This window comes from Chiroxiphia lanceolata, chromosome 5 (assembly GCF_009829145.1).
Source record: "Chiroxiphia lanceolata isolate bChiLan1 chromosome 5, bChiLan1.pri, whole genome shotgun sequence".
NCBI classification, from domain to species: domain Eukaryota; kingdom Metazoa; phylum Chordata; class Aves; order Passeriformes; family Pipridae; genus Chiroxiphia; species Chiroxiphia lanceolata.
In genome coordinates this window covers 12,278,511-12,298,953 of record NC_045641.1, presented here as the reverse complement: position 1 = coordinate 12,298,953, position 20,443 = coordinate 12,278,511, and the positions used below count along the sequence as shown (strand labels likewise).

General features: G+C 35.9%; 1 protein-coding gene across 5 annotated transcripts in view; it reads left to right on the top strand.

Annotated features, from left to right (window-relative positions):
• PHTF2 (putative homeodomain transcription factor 2) overlaps positions 1-20,443 on the top strand; it is a 65,609-nt gene that overhangs the window by 18,086 nt on the left and 27,080 nt on the right. For 3 of the 5 annotated variants that reach the window (XM_032688456.1, XM_032688457.1, XM_032688455.1), the window contains 6 exons: positions 8,876-8,932; positions 9,323-9,334; positions 12,436-12,505; positions 14,345-14,503; positions 19,218-19,383; positions 20,070-20,234. In XM_032688456.1, the coding sequence (XP_032544347.1) occupies positions 8,876-8,932; positions 9,323-9,334; positions 12,436-12,505; positions 14,345-14,503; positions 19,218-19,383; positions 20,070-20,234 (629 nt within the window). The remainder of the gene's footprint in view (positions 1-8,875; positions 8,933-9,322; positions 9,335-12,435; positions 12,506-14,344; positions 14,504-19,217; positions 19,384-20,069; positions 20,235-20,443) is intronic. The other 2 variants (XM_032688458.1, XM_032688459.1) reach the window with 2 other exon arrangements.

The window sequence follows — 20,443 nt, the reverse complement described above, 5'->3', positions numbered from 1 at the left end:
ATGTTTCCTCTATCATATTTTTAAAGGGCAAAATGAGAGTTCTAATGGCATTGCTTTAAGAGCTGTAATGCTCAGTGTTTTCCAGCTCATTAGCTCAAGATTATACTTGCCAATTTATATTTGTAGAATCATAGAATGGCCTGGGCTGGAAAAGACCTTGAAGTTCATCTCATTCCAGTCCCCCCCATGGGCAGGGACACCTCCCACCAGACCAGGTTGCAACTTGAAGCACTTGGTAGTGAAGTCTGAGGCAAAAATGTTGAGGACGTTGACCTGTTCCATGTGCTGGGTAACCAGGTCTTCCGTTTCCTTCCAGGGAGGGCCCATATTTTTCCTAGTATTCCCTTTATCATCAAGAAATCCAAAGAAGCTATTTTTTGTTGCCCCTGATGTCCCTGGTCAAGTTGAATTCTGTCAAGGCTTTAGTTTTCCTAACCTAATCCCTGACTGCTCAGGCAGTCTCTCTGTTAATAAAGTTAATAAAGGAGGAAATAAAACGGAAATTATGCCATTCCATGAAACCACCTGATTTCCTTCCTGTCACTGAATTCATGTGATGCATTGGTGACCCTGATACCAAAGGCAGTTTTTGCCAAATGCACAGGCTGTGTGGCTATTTTACCTAAAACTTTGAAGCTGAAACTGTGTTGGTTTGAAAAGGTCCGCCCTCAAGTGCCAAAACCTGACCAGTGTGGGAGCTGGTATTTGTGAAAGCACTGAGGAAGAAAATGTATATTTAGATAGTTTCCTTCCACGTAGTACTGGGATTCGATACTCAAGTAGTCACCTGACCTAATGGGGGTTTGCCTTCAGTGTCTTGTTTGGTCATACAAAACTTCAGTTTCTGAATCTTGCACAAAAGATCACTCAAATCGGTGCCGTGGCTGAACTAAGCAGGCTTGCATTTTGCCTGCCTGTAGGCTCCCATGCCTGCTTTGCCTTCCCACAGAGTATGGACATTTACATAGTGAATTTGGTCAGGGAACCGATCCAGTTAAAACTAAGACTGTGAATCTATAAGGAGCTGAACCTCTCTAATGGGGGAGCAATAAGATGAAATCCCTCTGCCTTGAGAGGGGTTTTCTGATTCTTAAATTGTGTCATTAGGCCTTGTCAAACTATAATATAACATTTTCTTTTTTCTTCTTGACTGATTTGATTGATCTTCCAGCCACCCAGATGGATGCAGTGGCACAAGGAAAATGTGCTATGGGAAGTGGAAATGATCAGGGACATAAGGGCAACGCTGTTTCAAAATCCTGGTTACAACACTGGTAAAATTGCTGGATTTCCAGTGGTCTTCATGGAATTATACTGAATAATGAGATTGACACAGTTACATCTTGAGACTGTTTTGTTTTGTGCGAGTACATTATTGTGAAAAAAAAAGTTACAGAGGTCTTAAATCCTTAACACTTGGAAAGTAACTGGATGTTGTTAGCAATAGTGTGGCCAGTGGACCAAGGAAAAGGATTATTCCACTCTGTTCAGCTCATATGAGACAGCATTTAGGATGCTGTGTCCAGCTTTGGACTGAGTGGTACAAGAAAGGCATTGACATTGCTTGCCAAGCCCAGTGGAGGGTCACCAAGGTTGTTACAAGGCTGAACCATGTGATGTGCAGAGAGTTTGAGAGATCTTGGTTAGCTCAGCCTGAATAAGAGAGGGCAAAAGGGAGCACTTAACTACTATGGCATCTCCTGCTTTGGAGGCCGTGGAGAGGATGGAACTAGGTTCTTGTCAGAGCTGCACAGGGATGGCAGGGGAAACAATAAACACAAGTTGAAAAGTGGGAAATTCTGATTAGCTATAAGGATAAAAACCTATAAGGTGAGGTTTGCCAGGCATTGAGACAGGACCCCCAAGAGGCTGTGAAATGTCCGATCTTTGGAGAGGTTTGGAACTCTACTGGTTAAGTCCTGGAGCCACTTGGTGTAACTGGACCTGCTTTGTGCAGGAGGTTGGGTTACATGACCCCTGGAGGTTCCAATCTCTGCGATTCCATGAAGAATTTAGTTTGAAATTTGAAGATAGGTAAACATTATCATATGAGATCGTGCTTAATTGCCATTAATTACGGAGATGGAATCACATTCAGTTTGTGCCTCTCTTCAGGTTTTGCTCTGTAGTCCATGTAAGCCAAAGAAATGGTACCCAAAGTTACCCCTGTTGTCCAGTTCATGTCACTAGGACATAGCTTAGAGTAGGTGTTGGTTATTCCTGTATTCTCATTTAATTTAACCTGCAAATGGTTTTTTGTTTTTAGTAGGTACACTAAAATCTGTAAACCATTAGGGCAATAAATAAACACAGCTGACAGATGTTAACAAGAATTAATCTGTAAAGAATAATCCAGAAAAACTATTAATACATAGTTGATAAATGTTTAATTACCTATTACTGGACTCTGAAAGGGACAGTGTCTCTGAAATAATCCTTGGTAAAATTATTGTTCAGTGAAATGGCTGTAAATACAGTGCTGCTGCAGTTATTACCAGAATTTAAGCAGGTCATTAGTTGGCAATTCAAATAGTTAAGAATAAATAACTCAAAGTTTTGAATTGCTTAATTTTACACTTAGTAGTAGTTGGTTTCAGCTTTCCTTCTGGGGCCAAATTCCATGATTCTCCTCCCTTCAGGAGAAGGCAGGAGAATCATGGAATTTTTATTAATCAGAAGTAATAATTCTGCAGTTATAAATTCAAAATTCTACCCCTAATATATACAGCTTTAATTTCTCCATTGTTCTTTTCTGTTTGACTAAAAGTTTCTGAATGCTTTGCTTTTATCAGACAGTGTACAACTGTTATATGGTGATTTCTGTCTGTGGTTTATTAGCTAAGTTTGACTTAGCTTAGCTTGTCTGGTCCACATATCCACCACAAACAAAATTGCAAAAAACCCACCACCCTTGAAAATTAAAAACATCCTGAAAAAGAAAATCATCCTAAGAGTAGAAATCTACTTCAACAGAGACAATTATACTACTGAGCTACTAGAGTGTTGCCTTTGCTGCAGTGGGGATCAGTTAATGTAAAAAATAAATGAGTTTAAAATAACTTTTAATAATTATGTTCTGGGTTTTGAGAAAATGAGATATATTTTTAAAATTCATAATATTACATGTAGAGAAATTATTATATATTGATATCATAATACTAGATTTGATACATAAAATCATGTAGTTATTTTAGTAATGTTGGACTATAAAAGTTAGTAAAGCATATTAGGTAATATTTTAGCACTAAATGTTTTAATAAGGTGTCAGACTCTTAATTACATTGGTACACAGTCCAAGGAAACAACTTTGGTTTTTTTTTACCAAACTCTGTATCTTGTATCTTTTATCTTTGGGATTTGTAATACCATTGTGATGTGGCTTGTAAAACTGTTTAGAGGTTTTAAAGAGCAAAGCTTAGCACGCAGGTTTCATTATTGATAAACATTAAAGTTTTAAGATCCAACAGGAAATACTATGTATTCTTAGGATTATAATCTTTGCTAGTCTGCGTGGTCATAAATTATAAATGTCTCCTGAAATATTGATCAATTCCATTAGAATCAGAAGGCCTTGTGAGTATTGGGCTACAGGTTGATACCATCACTACATTAGCTTAAAGCGAATATCAGTGTCATTCACAAAGCTCAAATTCAATCTTGATGCACATGTGGTTTGTTATGAGAAAGGTATTGGGAAGAAATATTACACAGTGCAAAAGCCCTTTCCACTGGGCTTTGTTTGAAAACACAGCAATTTTTATTTCAATAGCTTAACTGTTTATTTTAGGCTATTTGCTGTTAATGTTCTAAAACCAAACTGCACAGGTGCCAAACAAATTTTAGGTGTATAAAGAAATGTTATCAAGTGCTTTCTGATGTATTTGATTGGGAAGGAATAAGTGCAATTATTTTAGATAATTTCAAGAGGTGCACATACCTCTTAAAAACTGGAAACATTTTGAGAAGTCTGCACTTAAAAAGGGTCTGAAATTTATTTAATCTTTCAGTAAAGAGCTAGCTCAATCAGATGAGTTTAGTTTTACCAAATGTGTAATTGCATAGCTTAATATCTCATGCCAAGTCACAGACAATTTGTTAATTTTTTTGCAATTAATTACTTGTGAGAAAACTTTTTTTTTCAAGAAAACATATTGGAAAGTTTATTATGCTTAGTTAATTTAGGATACTAAACCCCTACTTTTCCATTGCAAAAGAGTGGCTGTTGTTGTCAGTCTTTGCATGTAATCTCTTATATGCCAAAAATTTTTATAGCTGCTTGAAGAATGGTTGTTAGTTCTGCAAATATATAAAGAAACAGAATTCCTTTCATCTTCTTTCCTTGGTGTTTATTGAGGCATGGGGTCTTGAGAACTGAACTCTTTAGAGGTAACCGATTTGGATAGACTGGATAGAATCTGGGCATTGAGGAGGCCTGAGATGCACAGTTTAAACTAAGAGTATATAAAATAACATCTGCTAGTTTATCTACTTCTGCTGCAGGCAGGTTATTCCACAAGTTCTAATATCTGTAACGTATTACTGACAAGTTTCCTACAACAGGGTTGTGTTGCTGTTGATTCTTGGTGATAAAAGATATATTTAGAAATGATAAGATAGGCTTGTTATCCAACTTTTTGTTAACTTATTTTCTGCCAAATCATACTAAATAAAAAAATGCTATAGAGTACAATTTTCAGATCCTTTTGGATTAGATATTTCATGAAATAACTTAGAATAAATTTCTGTGTGAAATCAGATTAAAATTGGGATATTATGTTGTATAGTTTGCTTAAAAAAAAGTCTATTGCCAATTGTAGACTGGACTGATAGATTGAATGTGTCAGTGACAAACAGTCTTGCACTGTGTCTTGAAGAGATTTGAAAAGCCTTTCTTATAGTTGTATACGTAAAAACTGTACAATATTTTTGACTCTTGTGTTTCGTACTTTAAATTTTCTCTGAAGGATACTGCAGAACTTGTAACTATAAGGAATGAGACTCCAGGCAGAGCTGGTGGGTTCAGGAGTGTATAAGTACTGGAGTTGATCAGGGCATTAATTTTGGAACAGTTCCAGACAAGGAAGCTTGAATGCCTGTGGAGGAGCCTTGGGGACAGTTGCATATTGAGGGAAACCTTGCTTTGATCAAGTTTTGTGTATATTTAAATTCTTCAAGTTCCAACCTGATCTTATCTCTGGAAGGTTATTCCTTCCTTTTCTTTGCCTTTAGACCTTAATTTCTTTGGCATTGCTAGATACTAGGCTTCTTTTCAGTGTCCTGGAGGTATGTACAATTGAAAAGAATTACATGAATAGCCAAGAGCCAGAGCCTACATTTGGTTTAGATTTACATTAGATTTAACATGAAACAGAATTCAAATGCAAATACTTTGCAAATACTCTTCGAAGATGGAATTGACTGGTACTCTTGATAATTTAAAACTGGGAAGGTTTGCTAATATTAATTTACATTCTTCAATTCATTCACAAATTATGTTCTTGCATTTAATTCATACAAGTGTCTAGCATTTCTAGTAATCATTATATGTTATAATTTAGTTTGTTGTTAATGAAAAACACCTCTCAGTGAATTCTGCAAGAATTTCACAAACGCTAGGTGTGCTTTCCTGAGAGAAAACAAATTATTACCTATGTTTTTTTCTTGTCTTGTTTCAGTAACACTGGTTCTACCTATTTTTGTTTAATGTGGTAAATGAAGTGTGCCAGTATCCAGTATGCTACTTTATAATGATGGCTTTGTTTTCAAGTGTTTTCCTCTGATACACTTGGAAGAGAAGTATAGAGAGATGCCTATGCAGATGGCGGGAGGGGAACTTGAGTATCAGGTCTGAATCTGATGTGCTGAGGGGCATGTATTCCTGCTCTCTGAAGTGCTTCTAAAACTGTGTTAAAACACAAAGAGGTGATACTAGATAGACTAAAAAAGAAACCCCAAACATTGTGAGAGATTGCAATGGTACTTGCTGTCTACAATTCTATCTGTAACTCCTCTCAGTTTGCAGCAGTATGCCCTTACTTAGTAATCCTGTGCTCAGATTTTAATAACTAAAATTGATCAGAGGTGATCGGACAGATCCACTCCTCCAGTAAAACAGTTGTAAAAGACCGTGTCCTTTAAAGTAGTTTTCACGCTTTTATTTTACCTGCTGCTGGAAAAGTTGCTTTATGGGGCTACATTGAAAGAAAAACGTGAATGGCAAAATCCCTGCTTCTTGTCTTTATGTGGAGATGGAAGCTGTGCTCCCTAGGGAGGGAAAAGGAATATTTGTAGGATTTTTAATCAGTCAACTTCCTTGCCTCAGATGTCTTCTGGGTTCTGTGTTTCCCAGACTTCCTTCAAAAAATGGTCTGTTATTTGTCTAAAAGAAGAATGCTGTTTTAAAGACTTTCAACTCTACACCAGTTTCAGCTATGAATGGAATTAGGAATAGGGTTTGCTTTGCAGCTTTATTGGTACAAAGGCTTCCTTCCGCATTTGGTTCTTGCATAATGGAGAGGGGACACAGACTTGCATCCCCTTCTCTGTCCTTGTAGAAAGAATTTATTTTTTTTTTTGAAGTGGGAAGGGAAGGACACAATATTATGCAGCACAAAAATTTCACTTGGGGCTCTTCTTAGCAAATTTAATGAAAACCAGGAAGGCCTGAAAATTCATTTGAAATGTATTTAGAGAAAAAGCCAGAACAGTTAGATATAAATGCTGGGTGGAGTGGTTATTCAATATATTGACTTTTTAATCGCTGGCTGTTATCCAGGTGGAGTTAGCTGTTAAACTTCCTTTGGTTTAATTACTTTAATTGTAGTAAGTGCTTAATTCTACCCAGTACAGTACCTGACTCCCTAGTTATTTTTTGCAGTCTCATTTTTTTTTTCCAAATGAGAGGTGTCAAGTATTTATCATTACCAAAAAAACAGTAGATTTTTTTCCCCAAAGTTTTAAAGTAGCAAACTATAGAAATTGTTTAGCTTTTGTGAGTGGGAAATATTATTTAAATTTGAGAAAGGACAATTCAGTAATTCAGTTTACTGTTCTCACTTTGAATTTTAGATGTGCTTTGGGCTTTACTGCTCTAAGTTAGAAATTTTTTTATTATTATTGGTATTTTTAAAAGATCTTTTTAACCAAGAATTAGGGTTTTTTTATTTCTTTTATAACATCTAAATTAATGAAGGCTGAAATAATAAAAGAGAAATCAGAATAATGTTTTCTGGTACAAGGTGTGTGCACTTGTGCTTGGGTCTTTTGTGTCTGTTGCAGTTGTGAACTGGAAGGACGAGTCATACCCTTGCAGTAAGACTGAATTTAAGCAGATTTGCTCAAATAATGGGAGTTGTTCCTCTTGCCTGTCAGGCGTTTGACTGAGCTGCTTGTGTCAGCTCTGCATGTTAGTAAAGGATCTCAGGAACCACATCTGTCTCTCCCTCATGACCTAAAAGTGATCCTGCACTTAATTGCTCAAAGTTTGTTATCTGAATCGAACCCCAGATACCAGCAGTGTGTGCACACGTGTGCACGTGATCTATATGTAGAGGTAGAACTGCTGGGATGGCAAGGCTTTCAAATTGCCAGAATAAAACAGATCATTACTGAATATTACCCAGAAATACTATTTGTGCAGAGTTCAAAGCACTGATGATCTTTGATAACTTCTTACAAAACTTGGATATATTGTCTCATATATTGAGTTGTTCTTGTCACTATCTTACGTGAGAATCTCCTGAAGTTTAAGGTTGCCCTTCTTCAAAATATCTGACAGTCATAGAGTGGTTCTCTGTGTTGGATAAATAAGTGCACAGTAATTTCTTAAGTTGACTATAGCTACTTGTATTGATGGTTATTTAAAATGACAGAACCCATCGAAACTGGTCTTAGTGCTAGGATTTTAACAAGTGCTTGCAAGACCAATGTGTGCTGATTGTGGCTGGCATAGAGTTAATTTTCTTCACAGTAGCTGCTCTGGGGCTATGTGTGAGCTGCTGTGTGGTGCCTAGGTGCTGACTGGGTTTAAAGCTCAACAGTCTGTGGTTCTGCTCTCACAAATACAGTTTTCTACAACACTGAGGTAAGGTTAGAGCCCGGGAGAAAACACTTCCTTTTTATTTCAATTTTTTAACCTATTTCAATTTTTTAACCAAAAATTTGCTCAGGTTTAATAAAACTAAGTTATTTGGAAGAGTTTCATGAATAAATAGACTAGCAGCTAAATGAGAGTGAACAAATTTGGGAATAGGTCTACTAGGAACACATTTTCTTCAGTGCTTTGGTGGGAAAAGGGCAGTTTCCTGATATTCTTTGAGTTTCCCCTGGCCTATAATCTAGTTGATTACCAGCTTGACCATATATCTTGTTGCTGTGTGCTCTGAAGAGATAACTCTAAAGACCACGTAGCTGTAAAAGTGGATGGAACGAAATGGGAATTAGAGAGGGAGATGGTTTAAAAAAAGAATAAATTAATTGAAGGTATGAGTTCAGCTACATATGTGTGGTATTCCTGTAGAGTTAACTGAAAGACCATGTCAGTGTTGCTGCCATAGTTCTGCTCTTCCAGTACAGAGACTGGAATCCTGACCTGAAGTGGGAGGGAGCATGGTCTTCTCAGTCTGACTTGCACAACGCCCGGTGTGAGGCTGGGGCTACCTGGCTCACCTGTGCCCTGTATCACAACTCCTGGATGGATTAGGTAGATCCTGTCCAGCCAAGATGGAGTGGAGAAGATAAAGATTCCTTTGTAAACAAACCTCTCCAAGCAAATAACCTGCTGGCTTCATGCTTCTGTCATTGAAGGTTGATTGATTTTGTTTGATCAATGTCTTTTAAATCCTAATGTTGGTATTTTTTTCCGTATTCTTTTTAGATTGGAGCATATGATCAACAAATATGGGAAAAGTCAGTAGAGCAAAGAGAAATAAAGGTAATAATACAGCATTTCAACATTTATTTCTTTTGGTGGTTGTGTGCACTCATGTAATTTACATTGTATGTGGTGGTATTTAATAGTGGTAAAGTAAAACTAGACTTCTGGAGTGTAACCAAATGTAACCAGTATACTATGCTCTATTTATTTTACATAATTAATAACTCTGCAGCATTTAGTGTGATACACATTTTTATATCTCAGTACATTTTTTTTCTTTTCACTTATCTTAAGCCAGGGCTTAGTTGTTTTATTACCTCTGTCTTTTCACTTTTCTTTGTGATGAATTCTAATGTCAGTTATCTGAGCTCTCTTTGCTTTCAGTTAGTTACCTTATACCTGCAGTTTACTTTTCCTCCTTTATGATGCTGTCATTGTTTTGTACAGTTTATTAGACTGGTAAGTACCTCAGGCTTTGTTTCTCTGAACAAGCAAGTTAACAGTGTTCTGTGCATTTTGGTTTAACTAACAGTGCCATCAGTGTCTGCCACATTGCTAAATTGCTTTGGAGAAAATTGATCCTATATAAGATAGTTCTATGGGTTGTATATTATGTCACACTCCGTGGTGTTAATTCAGTTGTTTTCTCGCAATTAACCTTTTTTTGCTCAAACACTGCATGCAAGAAGTATGGTACTGCTGCACAAATTTCAACATGTTGCTAATACTTAACATCAGTAAAAGGTGCATTGCTTCAGTTTCCCTGGAGGTGGGGTTTTTCCTGCCTCAGTCCTTAAATAGCTAAATAAAACATGCAGGGAGACATGCTTGCCTTCTGTGGAAACTGTTACTGACCTGAGCTACAGAGTTCCCTGGTTTCTGTACAGAAATACACACATCAAGTCAGACCCAATGGTGTTTCAGCCCCGTGGCTGAGCCCGAGGGTGCCTGAAGGGTCCTTCCCATGGTCATGAAAGCCAGTCACAGCTATGACAGGAGTTCTTGTAACTGCTGTGTAATAGCACATCATTCAAATAATTATTGCAAATATTGCCCTGTGCTTAATCTATATCCATCTCACTCGGCTCAGGAGTACAATAACTAACAAACTACTGATGGTGTCTGTATCAGTTTGTATTGACTGAGTTTCATGCAATACAGATAACAGTGAGGCACACGGCCAAGTTTAAGTATTGCACATTAGTGCTTTAATCTCAAAGCTCCTACAGTACTTTGATATTTATGAATATATCTAATACATGTGTATATTATATAATCATATAATAATTTATAAACTAACTTTACTAAAAATCTGAAAACTTCTTATTTTTAGTAGAAAATCTGTTTCTTTTACTATAAACTGATAATTTAGTTAGAACTATAATAGAATCTATTAAGACTAATTTTAAAATTTCTGTAAAAGGACTTTTACAATAATAGCACCTGCGTTTAAGTATTTTTATTTAAACTTTTTTTTCCTATTACTTAGCTGAAATGTATTTGGTGCTGAATAGAAATTATATGAACCAACTGGATAGATCTGAGCATTATGAAACACTATGAATATTTTTTTAAAATAATCTTAGTTTGAAACACTGCTGTTTTCCATATATATATTACCGATATTGGTGATGCATTAAGAGAGTGGAGAAATTGCATCTGCATAAATGGAATTCTTTCACTTTGTGTGGCAAAAAGTACAAGAACCAACTCAGTGTAGTCTTTGGACACTGAAAACATTTGCAGTTTGACTAATGGAATTTTTAAGGAATGAGTCACCATTTCTTTTCGCATGAAAGTTGCATCAGGTTATACACTTGACTTATTTTTTTCAGAATTCTTTCTTTAAAATGAAAACATAATTTTAGCCACAGTGGTACATTTTTCCAAGGATTATGTGTATTTTTCCAGGGGATTATTTCTTCTAAGAGGCACATCTTTATTTAGACTTCCAAGAAAGATCTTGTGGCCTGTAAGCACTAATACATTTGAAAATTATTATATCATTCAGCATTTTCTTTTTAAGCTTCAGATCTTTTTATGAAATGGAATGGCTCACTTATGCAAAATTTCACAAGAATCTGTAGCTGATTCTAGATTATAATTTCCAATTCTAATTATGGGCTTCTTTTCTCATTCTGCATAAAGTTACTGCAGTTTTGGGACTGCTGTTCTGTAAAAATTTTGCATACTAAGGTCTTTGCAGTGCCTAAGTCTACAGTACAACTGGTTTCTGTATTGGTCATTCTCAGAGTGCATTTTGTCCGACCCATGATTCAGTTTTCTGTATTAATTTTGTCTTGTTTCAAGCAAACTCCCATTTTTCTGATAGACACATCAGGTAATGACTACATATCTAGCTCATTGTAAACAGTTTGATTTTTTAATTTTATCTTTATTTCAGCATGAAAATAAATCCAGTTGAATTTTGATCTGAGAAATACTTTGAGCTGCACTCAGTTGAACATTTTGCTTGATATTGTTTGTATAAAGATTAACATTTCCAGATTTCACTGATCTGTCTGTCATTGATAATAATTTCATTTTTATGCTTTCATCTATATTTAATGTTTACATTTGAGTAATAAGTGTTTTTACATGTGGATGAAATAGGGCAGTGGTAGAAATGTACAGTTTGCCACTGAATGTTACTGCTTTTTGAATGAAAACAATTAAATGACTTTCATAACATTTCCATTTGTATCCTAAATATTTTTTGAAATATTTTGTTTTACTCTGCATGAATTGTGCTCTGTGGTTTCCTTACTGGCTAATGTGACCAAGAGTCTAATCTAAAGGGAGCAGAATAAACTCACAACTGTCTCTGAGACTTGAGAGTACAACATCACATTTTAGCATTAAAAGCAAACTTGAAAGCTTTGCAAGAGAGTTTGGCTCTTCAGTGATGGAAGATGCTGTTTCTAAAAGACAAAATAAGCTTGCTTTTCTTCCTGCTGCTTTCCTATTGTGTGGGATTTTTTCCCCTCCTTTTAATTGGCTAATTTATATTCACTATGAAGAAAAAATTCAATACTTGTCTAGAATTTGGATTTCTGAGAGCTTGCTGATTAGTGGCTCCTGCATTGCAACGTGATTTGCTGTCTAGGTTTGGAATTAAGGAGTTGCAATGTAAGCATTTTGTGAAGTTTCGTTAGACATCTAGGGAGAAAAGAGATTCAGGAATGTAATTTGTTGCAAAAGTTCTGAAAACCTAATAGACATGTATTACTAATTCTTGCAAGTGTGTACATACTTTGTCTGCATAATGCCAAGCTATGGGGGATGAGTTCTCAGCGTGTAGCTGTGTTTGAAAAATTGCCTCATGGGTCAGTAATTGGTTGGGTTTTGTTTAGATTGTGAAGTGTTTAAAAGGCATCTATTGTGCATTGTTCCTTGGAATGTTTAATTTCTAGTACTTTAAATCTATGAAGTTGACATATTTGTCTGAATTTTCAGTAGCAGTGTAGGTTAAATACAATTACTGACCACATAGATATTTTTGTCTTTTTTAATGTGTGTCATCTGCATGAATGTGTTTTGATAGTATTTGTCTTTTGCAGGGTTTGAGAAACAAACCAAAGAAAACAGGGCATGTGAAACCAGACCTCATAGATGTTGATCTTGTAAGAGGTAGGTCTGAGCTAGAAAAAGCTGCATTTCTCAGTATAAAAATAACAGCCATCCTGTGTCTTATAACAAGAGTGTATTAGTAAGTTTAAAATAACCCCAAGCATACCAAAACACAGCAACCCTATATAACCCTTCTCTGAAGTGGGTGGATAGGAAATATTGGTGAATTATGAAGTCTAGATTAAACTGAAGGCTTAAGAATTTGATCTAAATTTTGCTGTATAGAGTTAGATTTTGAAAAAAACCCCAAACTTGTGCATTATCATGGATAAACATTTTAAAATTTTTAGTTCAGAAATCTCCAATTGCCAGGCACTCAAACTTCTTCCAAATCTTCTGACATCTAGAGGAAAGGTTATGTTGAAGTTTCTGCAGAATAGAAATTGTACAGGCCATGACTGTTTCTTGCCTGTTTTAAATAACAAAATAGCAATAGAAGGTTAGATAATATAAGATTTTTCATCCCTTAACTGTCCTATAGTAAGTCTGTGCAATCTGAGCTGCTTTTCCCCTGCATCCCTTAGTGAGTCCCACCTGCCCAGACAGCATCTCCTTCTCCTCTGAAAGGTGACTTGGAGAGCTATTCCCAGAGACTCATTGTGAGTGTTTCACACTTGGACAGTGGGGTCGATGGCTCTTCTGGGACAGCCCTGGGAGGGGCCTGGTCATGGTGTTTGTTCCACGGTTTGGATTTCCACCTGCTTTTTTACCTCTGTCCTAATCTGGGCGTGGGGATATGGGCCTGAGATGAGCTGATGGTTCCAATGATGGGTCTAGAAAAACCCCAAAAGGGTATTACTTGGGCTCCCCCTCCTGTCATTATCTCTTTTAACATCTGTGGGTGTGCAGTATTACAATATAACCTTTTAAAAATGGGAATGTGAGAGAAAGAAACAAAATCAAATAACATTTGAACTTTAAAGAAACTAAGAAACAGGGGTAGACCAGTATGATGATGTAAGTGAATAGCATTTAAATGACTGCTCTGCATGGATGTCTAAGTTGGCATTAAAGCAATTTCAGTGCTGACAGTGTTTTACATGTGGCAGCAGAGAGCTCACTAATACCAGTTCTGCTGGTAAACGAGGTGAGGATGGCATAGAAGCATGCAGTAGTTGCCATTTCTGATTAATAACTTGGCATAATTTAAGTCACATCTCCATTAAGTAAATGTTACACACTTTTCTAGCTGGGAATTTGCAGGAAGAAAAAGAAATGGAGAGAAAGGACATTTGAATGAGAGAGATGAAAAATGGTGTGGAAGGAGAGACAAAAATATTCTTTAGGTGGCTTCCCTGCTCCTGAGGCTAGTCCTCAGTTGGACAGATCCACTTCAATGCTTCTCAACCTTATTCCATTTTCCCAAATGACATGGCTGGAAAAATTTACAGATGTTGATATTTTAGATCCCTTTGCTGTGTTGGAAAGGGCTCTGCTGTGCGTGCATGGACATGTAGTTTTCATATGACTTCTTATTGTTTAACAACAAGTTTTTGATACCTCTATGAAAAAGCAATTTTTAGTAATTTATTTAAAAATAATTTTGACATAGTAAGAAATGCCAATGCTTTGTTATTCAAACATTCCAAAATACAGGTATTTTTGGACATTCCTGATAATGGCAGCCAAGAGGGCACCAACAATTTAGTTGGTGGAGGAGGAGATAATTACTTAAAGGAGCAATTATTAAACACAATTATTTGAATAAATCTCGTACTTCCACCATTTCACTATCTTAACTACTCTGCTAGAGTAGAGTTTTTGTACAACTAGAGTTTTTTTATTAGCTGTAAGAATGAAATAAATCTAAATTTCTTTTTTTTTTTTTTTTTTTTTAAGGATCTGCTTTTGCTAAAGCAAAACCTGAAAGTCCTTGGACATCTTTGACCCGCAAAGGAATCGTGAGAGTTGTTTTCTTTCCGTTCTTCTACAGGTGGTGGCTCCAAGTGACATCACGAGTCATTTTTTTCTGGCTGCTTGTTCTTTACCTTCTCCAAGGTAGAGTTGGATTACAGCATCAGCTTCAACTGAATGTCTTATTTTAATTGTTTGGAAACTGCAGTATGCTACTTGGTTCAATATTTTCTGTCTCTTCATTAACATTTCTTTTACATATATATTTGGGACAAAATGAAAAGTTTAAGGATCTCCTCACAGACTGTCTTCAGCATTTAGCACACATTAGTTTGTCACCTCTGTGTATAATTTAGGTTTTCAGACCTATTTAATTTAGTTCAGGACTGAGCAATATTGAAGAAACCTTTGGCTTAGGGAGTGTATCTTGCCTTCGATTTTTGGTGTGTCTGGTTCTTGTGCAGATCAAGAGCTCTGATCAAGAAATAAGCAAGGCCAAGCCTGCCAAGGTGTGTGCGGCTTGTGCAGCCTCGTAGGATGATCTGATGGACCAGTTTCCAGTTGTCCTTCCACATGTTATTTTGTTACATGAGAGGCAGTGACCTTCTAGCTTACTTCAGTCTGACCTCAGCCGTGCTCCTGAATGACTGGCAAATGAGGGACTTACTGTCCTCTGTGCTTCTGCTGTTTTCCTACTGCAATGGGGAGACTACACATCTTAATTTTATGTTTCCTAGATTATAGAAGGGCTATTGGGAAACTGTTAACAAACAGAATGGAGTTCACAACTTTTTGGATGTTCAGTATTGAGTTCGAGCAATCTGACTTTGTGATTGTCTTAAATATATGTAATATATAAGAAGAAAACTAGAAAGGAAGAAATGTAATGGAGTGAGTCAGTATGTAAAAGGGTGAAGAATAAGTGTTTCAGAAGTATGTACAACAGAAATGGAACAGAAGGTTAATGAAAGTTGGGAGCAATTTAAGTACCCCGAGAAGCTAAATGACTAATAGATTTTCCACTGAAATCAATTAAGATACAATATTACATTTTTAATTTTGCCATCTCTCCTTTCAGTTGTGAATCACTGTATCATTTGGAAATTTTAATTAAAAAAGATAGGGACTTTAAAAAAAAAAATGACCGTACCTCATGTGGTGATGTTAGCAGCTATAAAATTATTTTCATAGTGCCAGTGCCTCAAGACCTGAAATACTGGCAAATATTCATGTGGCCTCTTATCAAAAGTCCTTCTTTTCCTCATTTCTGAAATTGGTTCATAAGAAGTATTGTTGCATACATTAGCATTTGTCCATCCTACAGTAAGAGATCTCATAGTGTTATTAATTTTAATCTCATTTATAGTAATATAGGTAGTAAAAGACAGAAATTGTAGTTAGTTACTATGTTCATAGGTGTCTTATTCTGAGAAACAGTAATTTTTTATGTTCCTATTGGGAAATTTATTTTAAAAATGTATGGAGTTTTCATAAGACTCTAAAAGTAGCAAAATAGTAAGACAATGCAGACTCTGAGTGCAAGCAAGTTTTTAGGACATTACAGAGCTATCTTATAATTAACGCATTACCCCATCAGATTTCTTGAGATCTGTGATTTACTAAGTTATGGTTGGAATGCATCAGTTCCCTAACCCATATAGCCCAAAACATGATGAAGTATTTCTGATATTTCTGAGGTTGTGAATTAACAAATAAAATAATTAATTGTATTCCATATCACTCTATAAGCTATTTTAAATACTTGATATCTAAACTGTGCTGAATTAGCTGCAGAGTTTTTGATAGTTTTTGAAATAAATTAAAGGAACATGTAAATAAAATTAAATTGACATTTACTTATTCAAAACTATTTAAAACACACTCCATCCCACCCCCCAAGCACTGTACTCAGTTACTAATTTTTACAAGGCTGGTAAGGCAGCACCAAAACGTCAAGAATCTATGATGGAAACGTAAGAAAAGAAATTTCAAATTCCAGTAGCCATAATTCTACCCTGAATCTGGATTTTGTATTGTAGCTTGGACTTTCTGTCATCATGACAGATTCTCACTGACATTGTTGTAAAACGGTCTGATTTTATTTTGTTTATGTATGTTTAGTTAAATTATCTTCTTTAATTATGAAGTGTTTTCTATAGATTTATGAAGTGCATTACTGCTTTAAAATTGATTAGGTTTAAGAGGATACTTGCTAGCATTTATGTAAGTCTGTAGAAAAAGCTCTTTCCTTGGCTGTACATTTAGACTCCAGGTTTATTTGTATTGGTTTCCTTTAGTGTAAGGTGCTTAGCACAATGTGTGATAAGAGAACTACAGACAAATGTTTTTTTGTTCAAGGTCACAGAACAGGCCAGTGACTTAAGGTAGAAGTAAAACCTTTTTCCTTTGACTCCTTGTCTATCTAATATATAATAGTACCTCATTTTTACTTTAAAAATATTTTTATATTCTAATGGGAAAATCAAGAGTGAAAGTACAATGTATATCTCTATCATGTATTTCTTAAGTATGAAGCAAGAAACTTTAATAGTGATGTAATGGTTGTTTACTGTGGTGGTGAGATACATAAGTATGTATGCCTTTTTAAATTTGCTGTTACGAGTATTTCAAAGCCTTAAATGCTCTAAAAATAAATGCTTGTTGGTCTTTGAAATGTATGATTGCTTTCTTTGAGACAGCTTTTTGCTCAGTGTGATATAATTACATTTGTGTCTGTTTCACAAAATAAACCACTGTGTTTTAGGAAAGTGGAAGTCCAAATACTTAAATATGTAAAGAAATAATTAAAAGTGCTGTGAGAAATCCTGTTCTGACCACTCCTTCCTACCTGTTGGTAGGACCAATTCTTGGATAATCTGAAGGAGAGCATATTGACACTCTGGGCACAAAGAAATTCTTGGATTTCCCTCCCCTCCTACTGAAAAGATCAGGAGATTGGTAACATTTTCCTAAATCGGTGTGAAACGTTATGGTGGGAGTCCCCAGTCTACAGATTCCTGTCTTCTGGAACATAATTTCTCCTAGACAGCTCTGCTTTGCTAAATGTCTATTAAGTAGCAGTAGTGAGGTTTAAAATTATTTTCTGTAGACCTACTCCTGCAAATCATTTCACATGGATCTGTGGAGCTCTGTGTTCTGAGAAGGATATGTTTATCTAAATTTTATGGTAGGAGTCAAAATTGGCTACTTCTTTACACTTTCACCTCATGAAGCTAATGTATCTGTGAGAACCTAGATAAGCTCATTTAGAAAGAGACGACATTATCTCTACCTTTTCCTATCTGTACCTTTTTTTTAATATTTTTTAATAAATTGGATTTCTCATAGATGCATACTGTCTTTCTGAGAAACCTTATGCAGCAAAAACTTATTCCACACCTAATAATAAAAGATACCCTGTGTGTTCTATGCAAGAGTATTGTGCTTTAATTTAGGAAAAAGACTGAGGAGAAATTAGAAATAGTTTTTCCACAATCAAAAATATTTCAGTTGTTTCATATGTTCATTATGTTTTTAATACTGGTTACCTTGTGAAAGATTAGTTAATGAAAAACACATTGAATCTCTTTTTAGTGGAGAACATCATGTCCAGGTGTCTGCTGTGAGGTGTGACTTCATGTGATTTATTTTAGGTGTTTGAGTGTGGCATGTAGCTTTGCAACTGGCTGCATTTTTTTCTATTACTTTCAGTAGAGAATTGGTGAAAACTATTGAACTTATACCATGTATTTCTTGAACTAGGAGTAGGTTTAAGTTATGAGACTTTCACTTCTTAGTAGTACAAGAACAAAACCAAGTTCTCATGGTATGTGCAGAAGGTAGGAACAAATAATTATTTCCCACTTCTCTTTCTGAATTGTGTCTTGGAGTTTCTGTGCTTTTTGTTTTGGGCTTTTTTTTTTTTTTTGATAGCTTCTCTCAGCTGATTTATAGACACAGCACTCCAAGCCAGAGAGGCAGAGTGGCAAGGACATAGAATAAGCAGAAAAAGAGAGGGGTTGCCTCTCCTGCCTGCCCCACGCCTGGTGAATGTGTTCTGATTGACCTGGGGCCTGTAAAAATGTTTCTAAGTGGTCGGACTCTGGGTACAGGAGAAAGAATAGCTGGATGAGTGTTGGCTGTATGTGGAAAGTGGTTATAGGTTTACAAAATTATTAGTTAGCGATGGAATTGGAAGCTCCTCCTTTTCCAACCACAAGTGCTAGTTAGAGTCCTGCTGACTTCAGCTGAACTAGCTCGTAGTTTACATGCTTTGTCTCTGATCTTTCCTCACTGCTAAAAAATATGCACACAAGTATATGTGAAATATATACTTGGTTGCTCTTATGAGTGGCTGTCTATCCAGATGGGCAATTTTGTCCCTTGACTGGAATATGGAGTTTAAAATACATTCTACTATACAGAGTTTCTAGTCTCAAGTCTCACTTAACTTGTTGGATTGTACTGTGTCATTATAGGTGATCTAGAATTCCATTTGTTTGAACTGCTTTTTGGGTTTTTCTCCTGCAAATGTTTCACCGTAATTTAAAGTTGTTTCATGACAGATATAGCTTTCCAAATGCTTTTCCCCACCTTCATTCTGCCACCCTTTTTTTGAGCAATACCTATAATATAGTGTGAAATTAGAGATAGGTATTAAGACAGTAGGCAACTGTTTAAACTTTTATTGCTGCTGGTTTTTAGCAATTAGGATTTCTCTCTCAGAATTACATGAGGTGATTTAAATGCAGGTAAAGGGCTAACTGACTGGTTTTGGTTTTAACAAAAGCCATATAACGAGTTGGCCATTTCAGACATTTCAAATATTGAACTCAACTTCATTTCCCTTCTTTTCCAGTTGCTGCTGTAGTGCTATTCTATACAGCCCAAAGCCCACATAATATACCTCTGACTGAAGTCATTGGGCCGATATGGCTCATGTTGCTACTTGGGACTGTGCACTGTCAGATTGTTTCAACACGAACTCCTAAGCCACCTCCTAGCACAGGGGGTAAAAGAAGAAGGTATAGTCTGTGTTAAAGTACTTTATCATTTAGGATTGTTAAACTACTGTAAAGAACATGCATGAAAAAAATGTAGGGGGTTACAGTCTCTGCTTTGCAAGAGATGAGAAATTAGTGCTCTGTTTTTATTTGAAACTTTAAAATGGGTGCTTAACTGTGCTCTTTAACTTTTATGCATTGGCTAATTTATGCATAATTTTATTTGAATTTTAATGCATTGAATCTGAATTTTTGCCTCAAAACAGTTTCTATCTGAATAGTGGTAGAGTGACAATGTTTATATTACTGCAAATTTAGTTTTATAACTATGCAATACTGTCCAGTGATCTGTGGGAAGCATACATTAAAGGAGATGCTCTCTGAAGTGCAGAACCTTTCTTCCAAGCACTTCACTGACTTGGTTTGCCACTGTGAGTTGTCCCATTAAAATGGGAAACCCTGCAGTAGTGAATTTTGTAGTCTAAGCCTCTGATGATGAAGTGAAATTTATTTTGTGTTTAAATGTTATGATAATGTGCAATGTTTAGTTTTATTAAATGGAATTTATAAAATTTATACGATAAAACTTTAGCAAAATACTTTTGAAATCTTGCTTGGTTTTGCATGCTTAAACTGCTGAACACATTACATAACTAGCAAATTGCACTTACAAAGCTACTTTCCAATTTTAATCTCTTTTGATGAAGGAAATTAAGGAAAGCAGCACATTTGGAAGTACATAGGGAAGGAGATGGCTCTAGTACCACAGATAACACACAGGAGGGAACAGTGCAGAGCTACGGTACAAGCACCTCTTGCAGTATTGGCGCTGTCTTCAGAGATATCTGGCATGCTGCTTTCTTTTTATCAGGGTTTGTATTTATTTAAGGCTACGTATGTGTTAGAGATGCACTATCCCTTTTCTAAATAAGTAAATGTTGATGTAATGATTAAACTTCTCTTGATCTAGTTTTTTTGCTCTTAATAGCAAACTCATCTCAGTATTTGAAAATGTACTAATTGTTGTTTCTTGACTTTTGCAAATGCTGATGCAATAATTTTGAAAAAATATGGAATTATC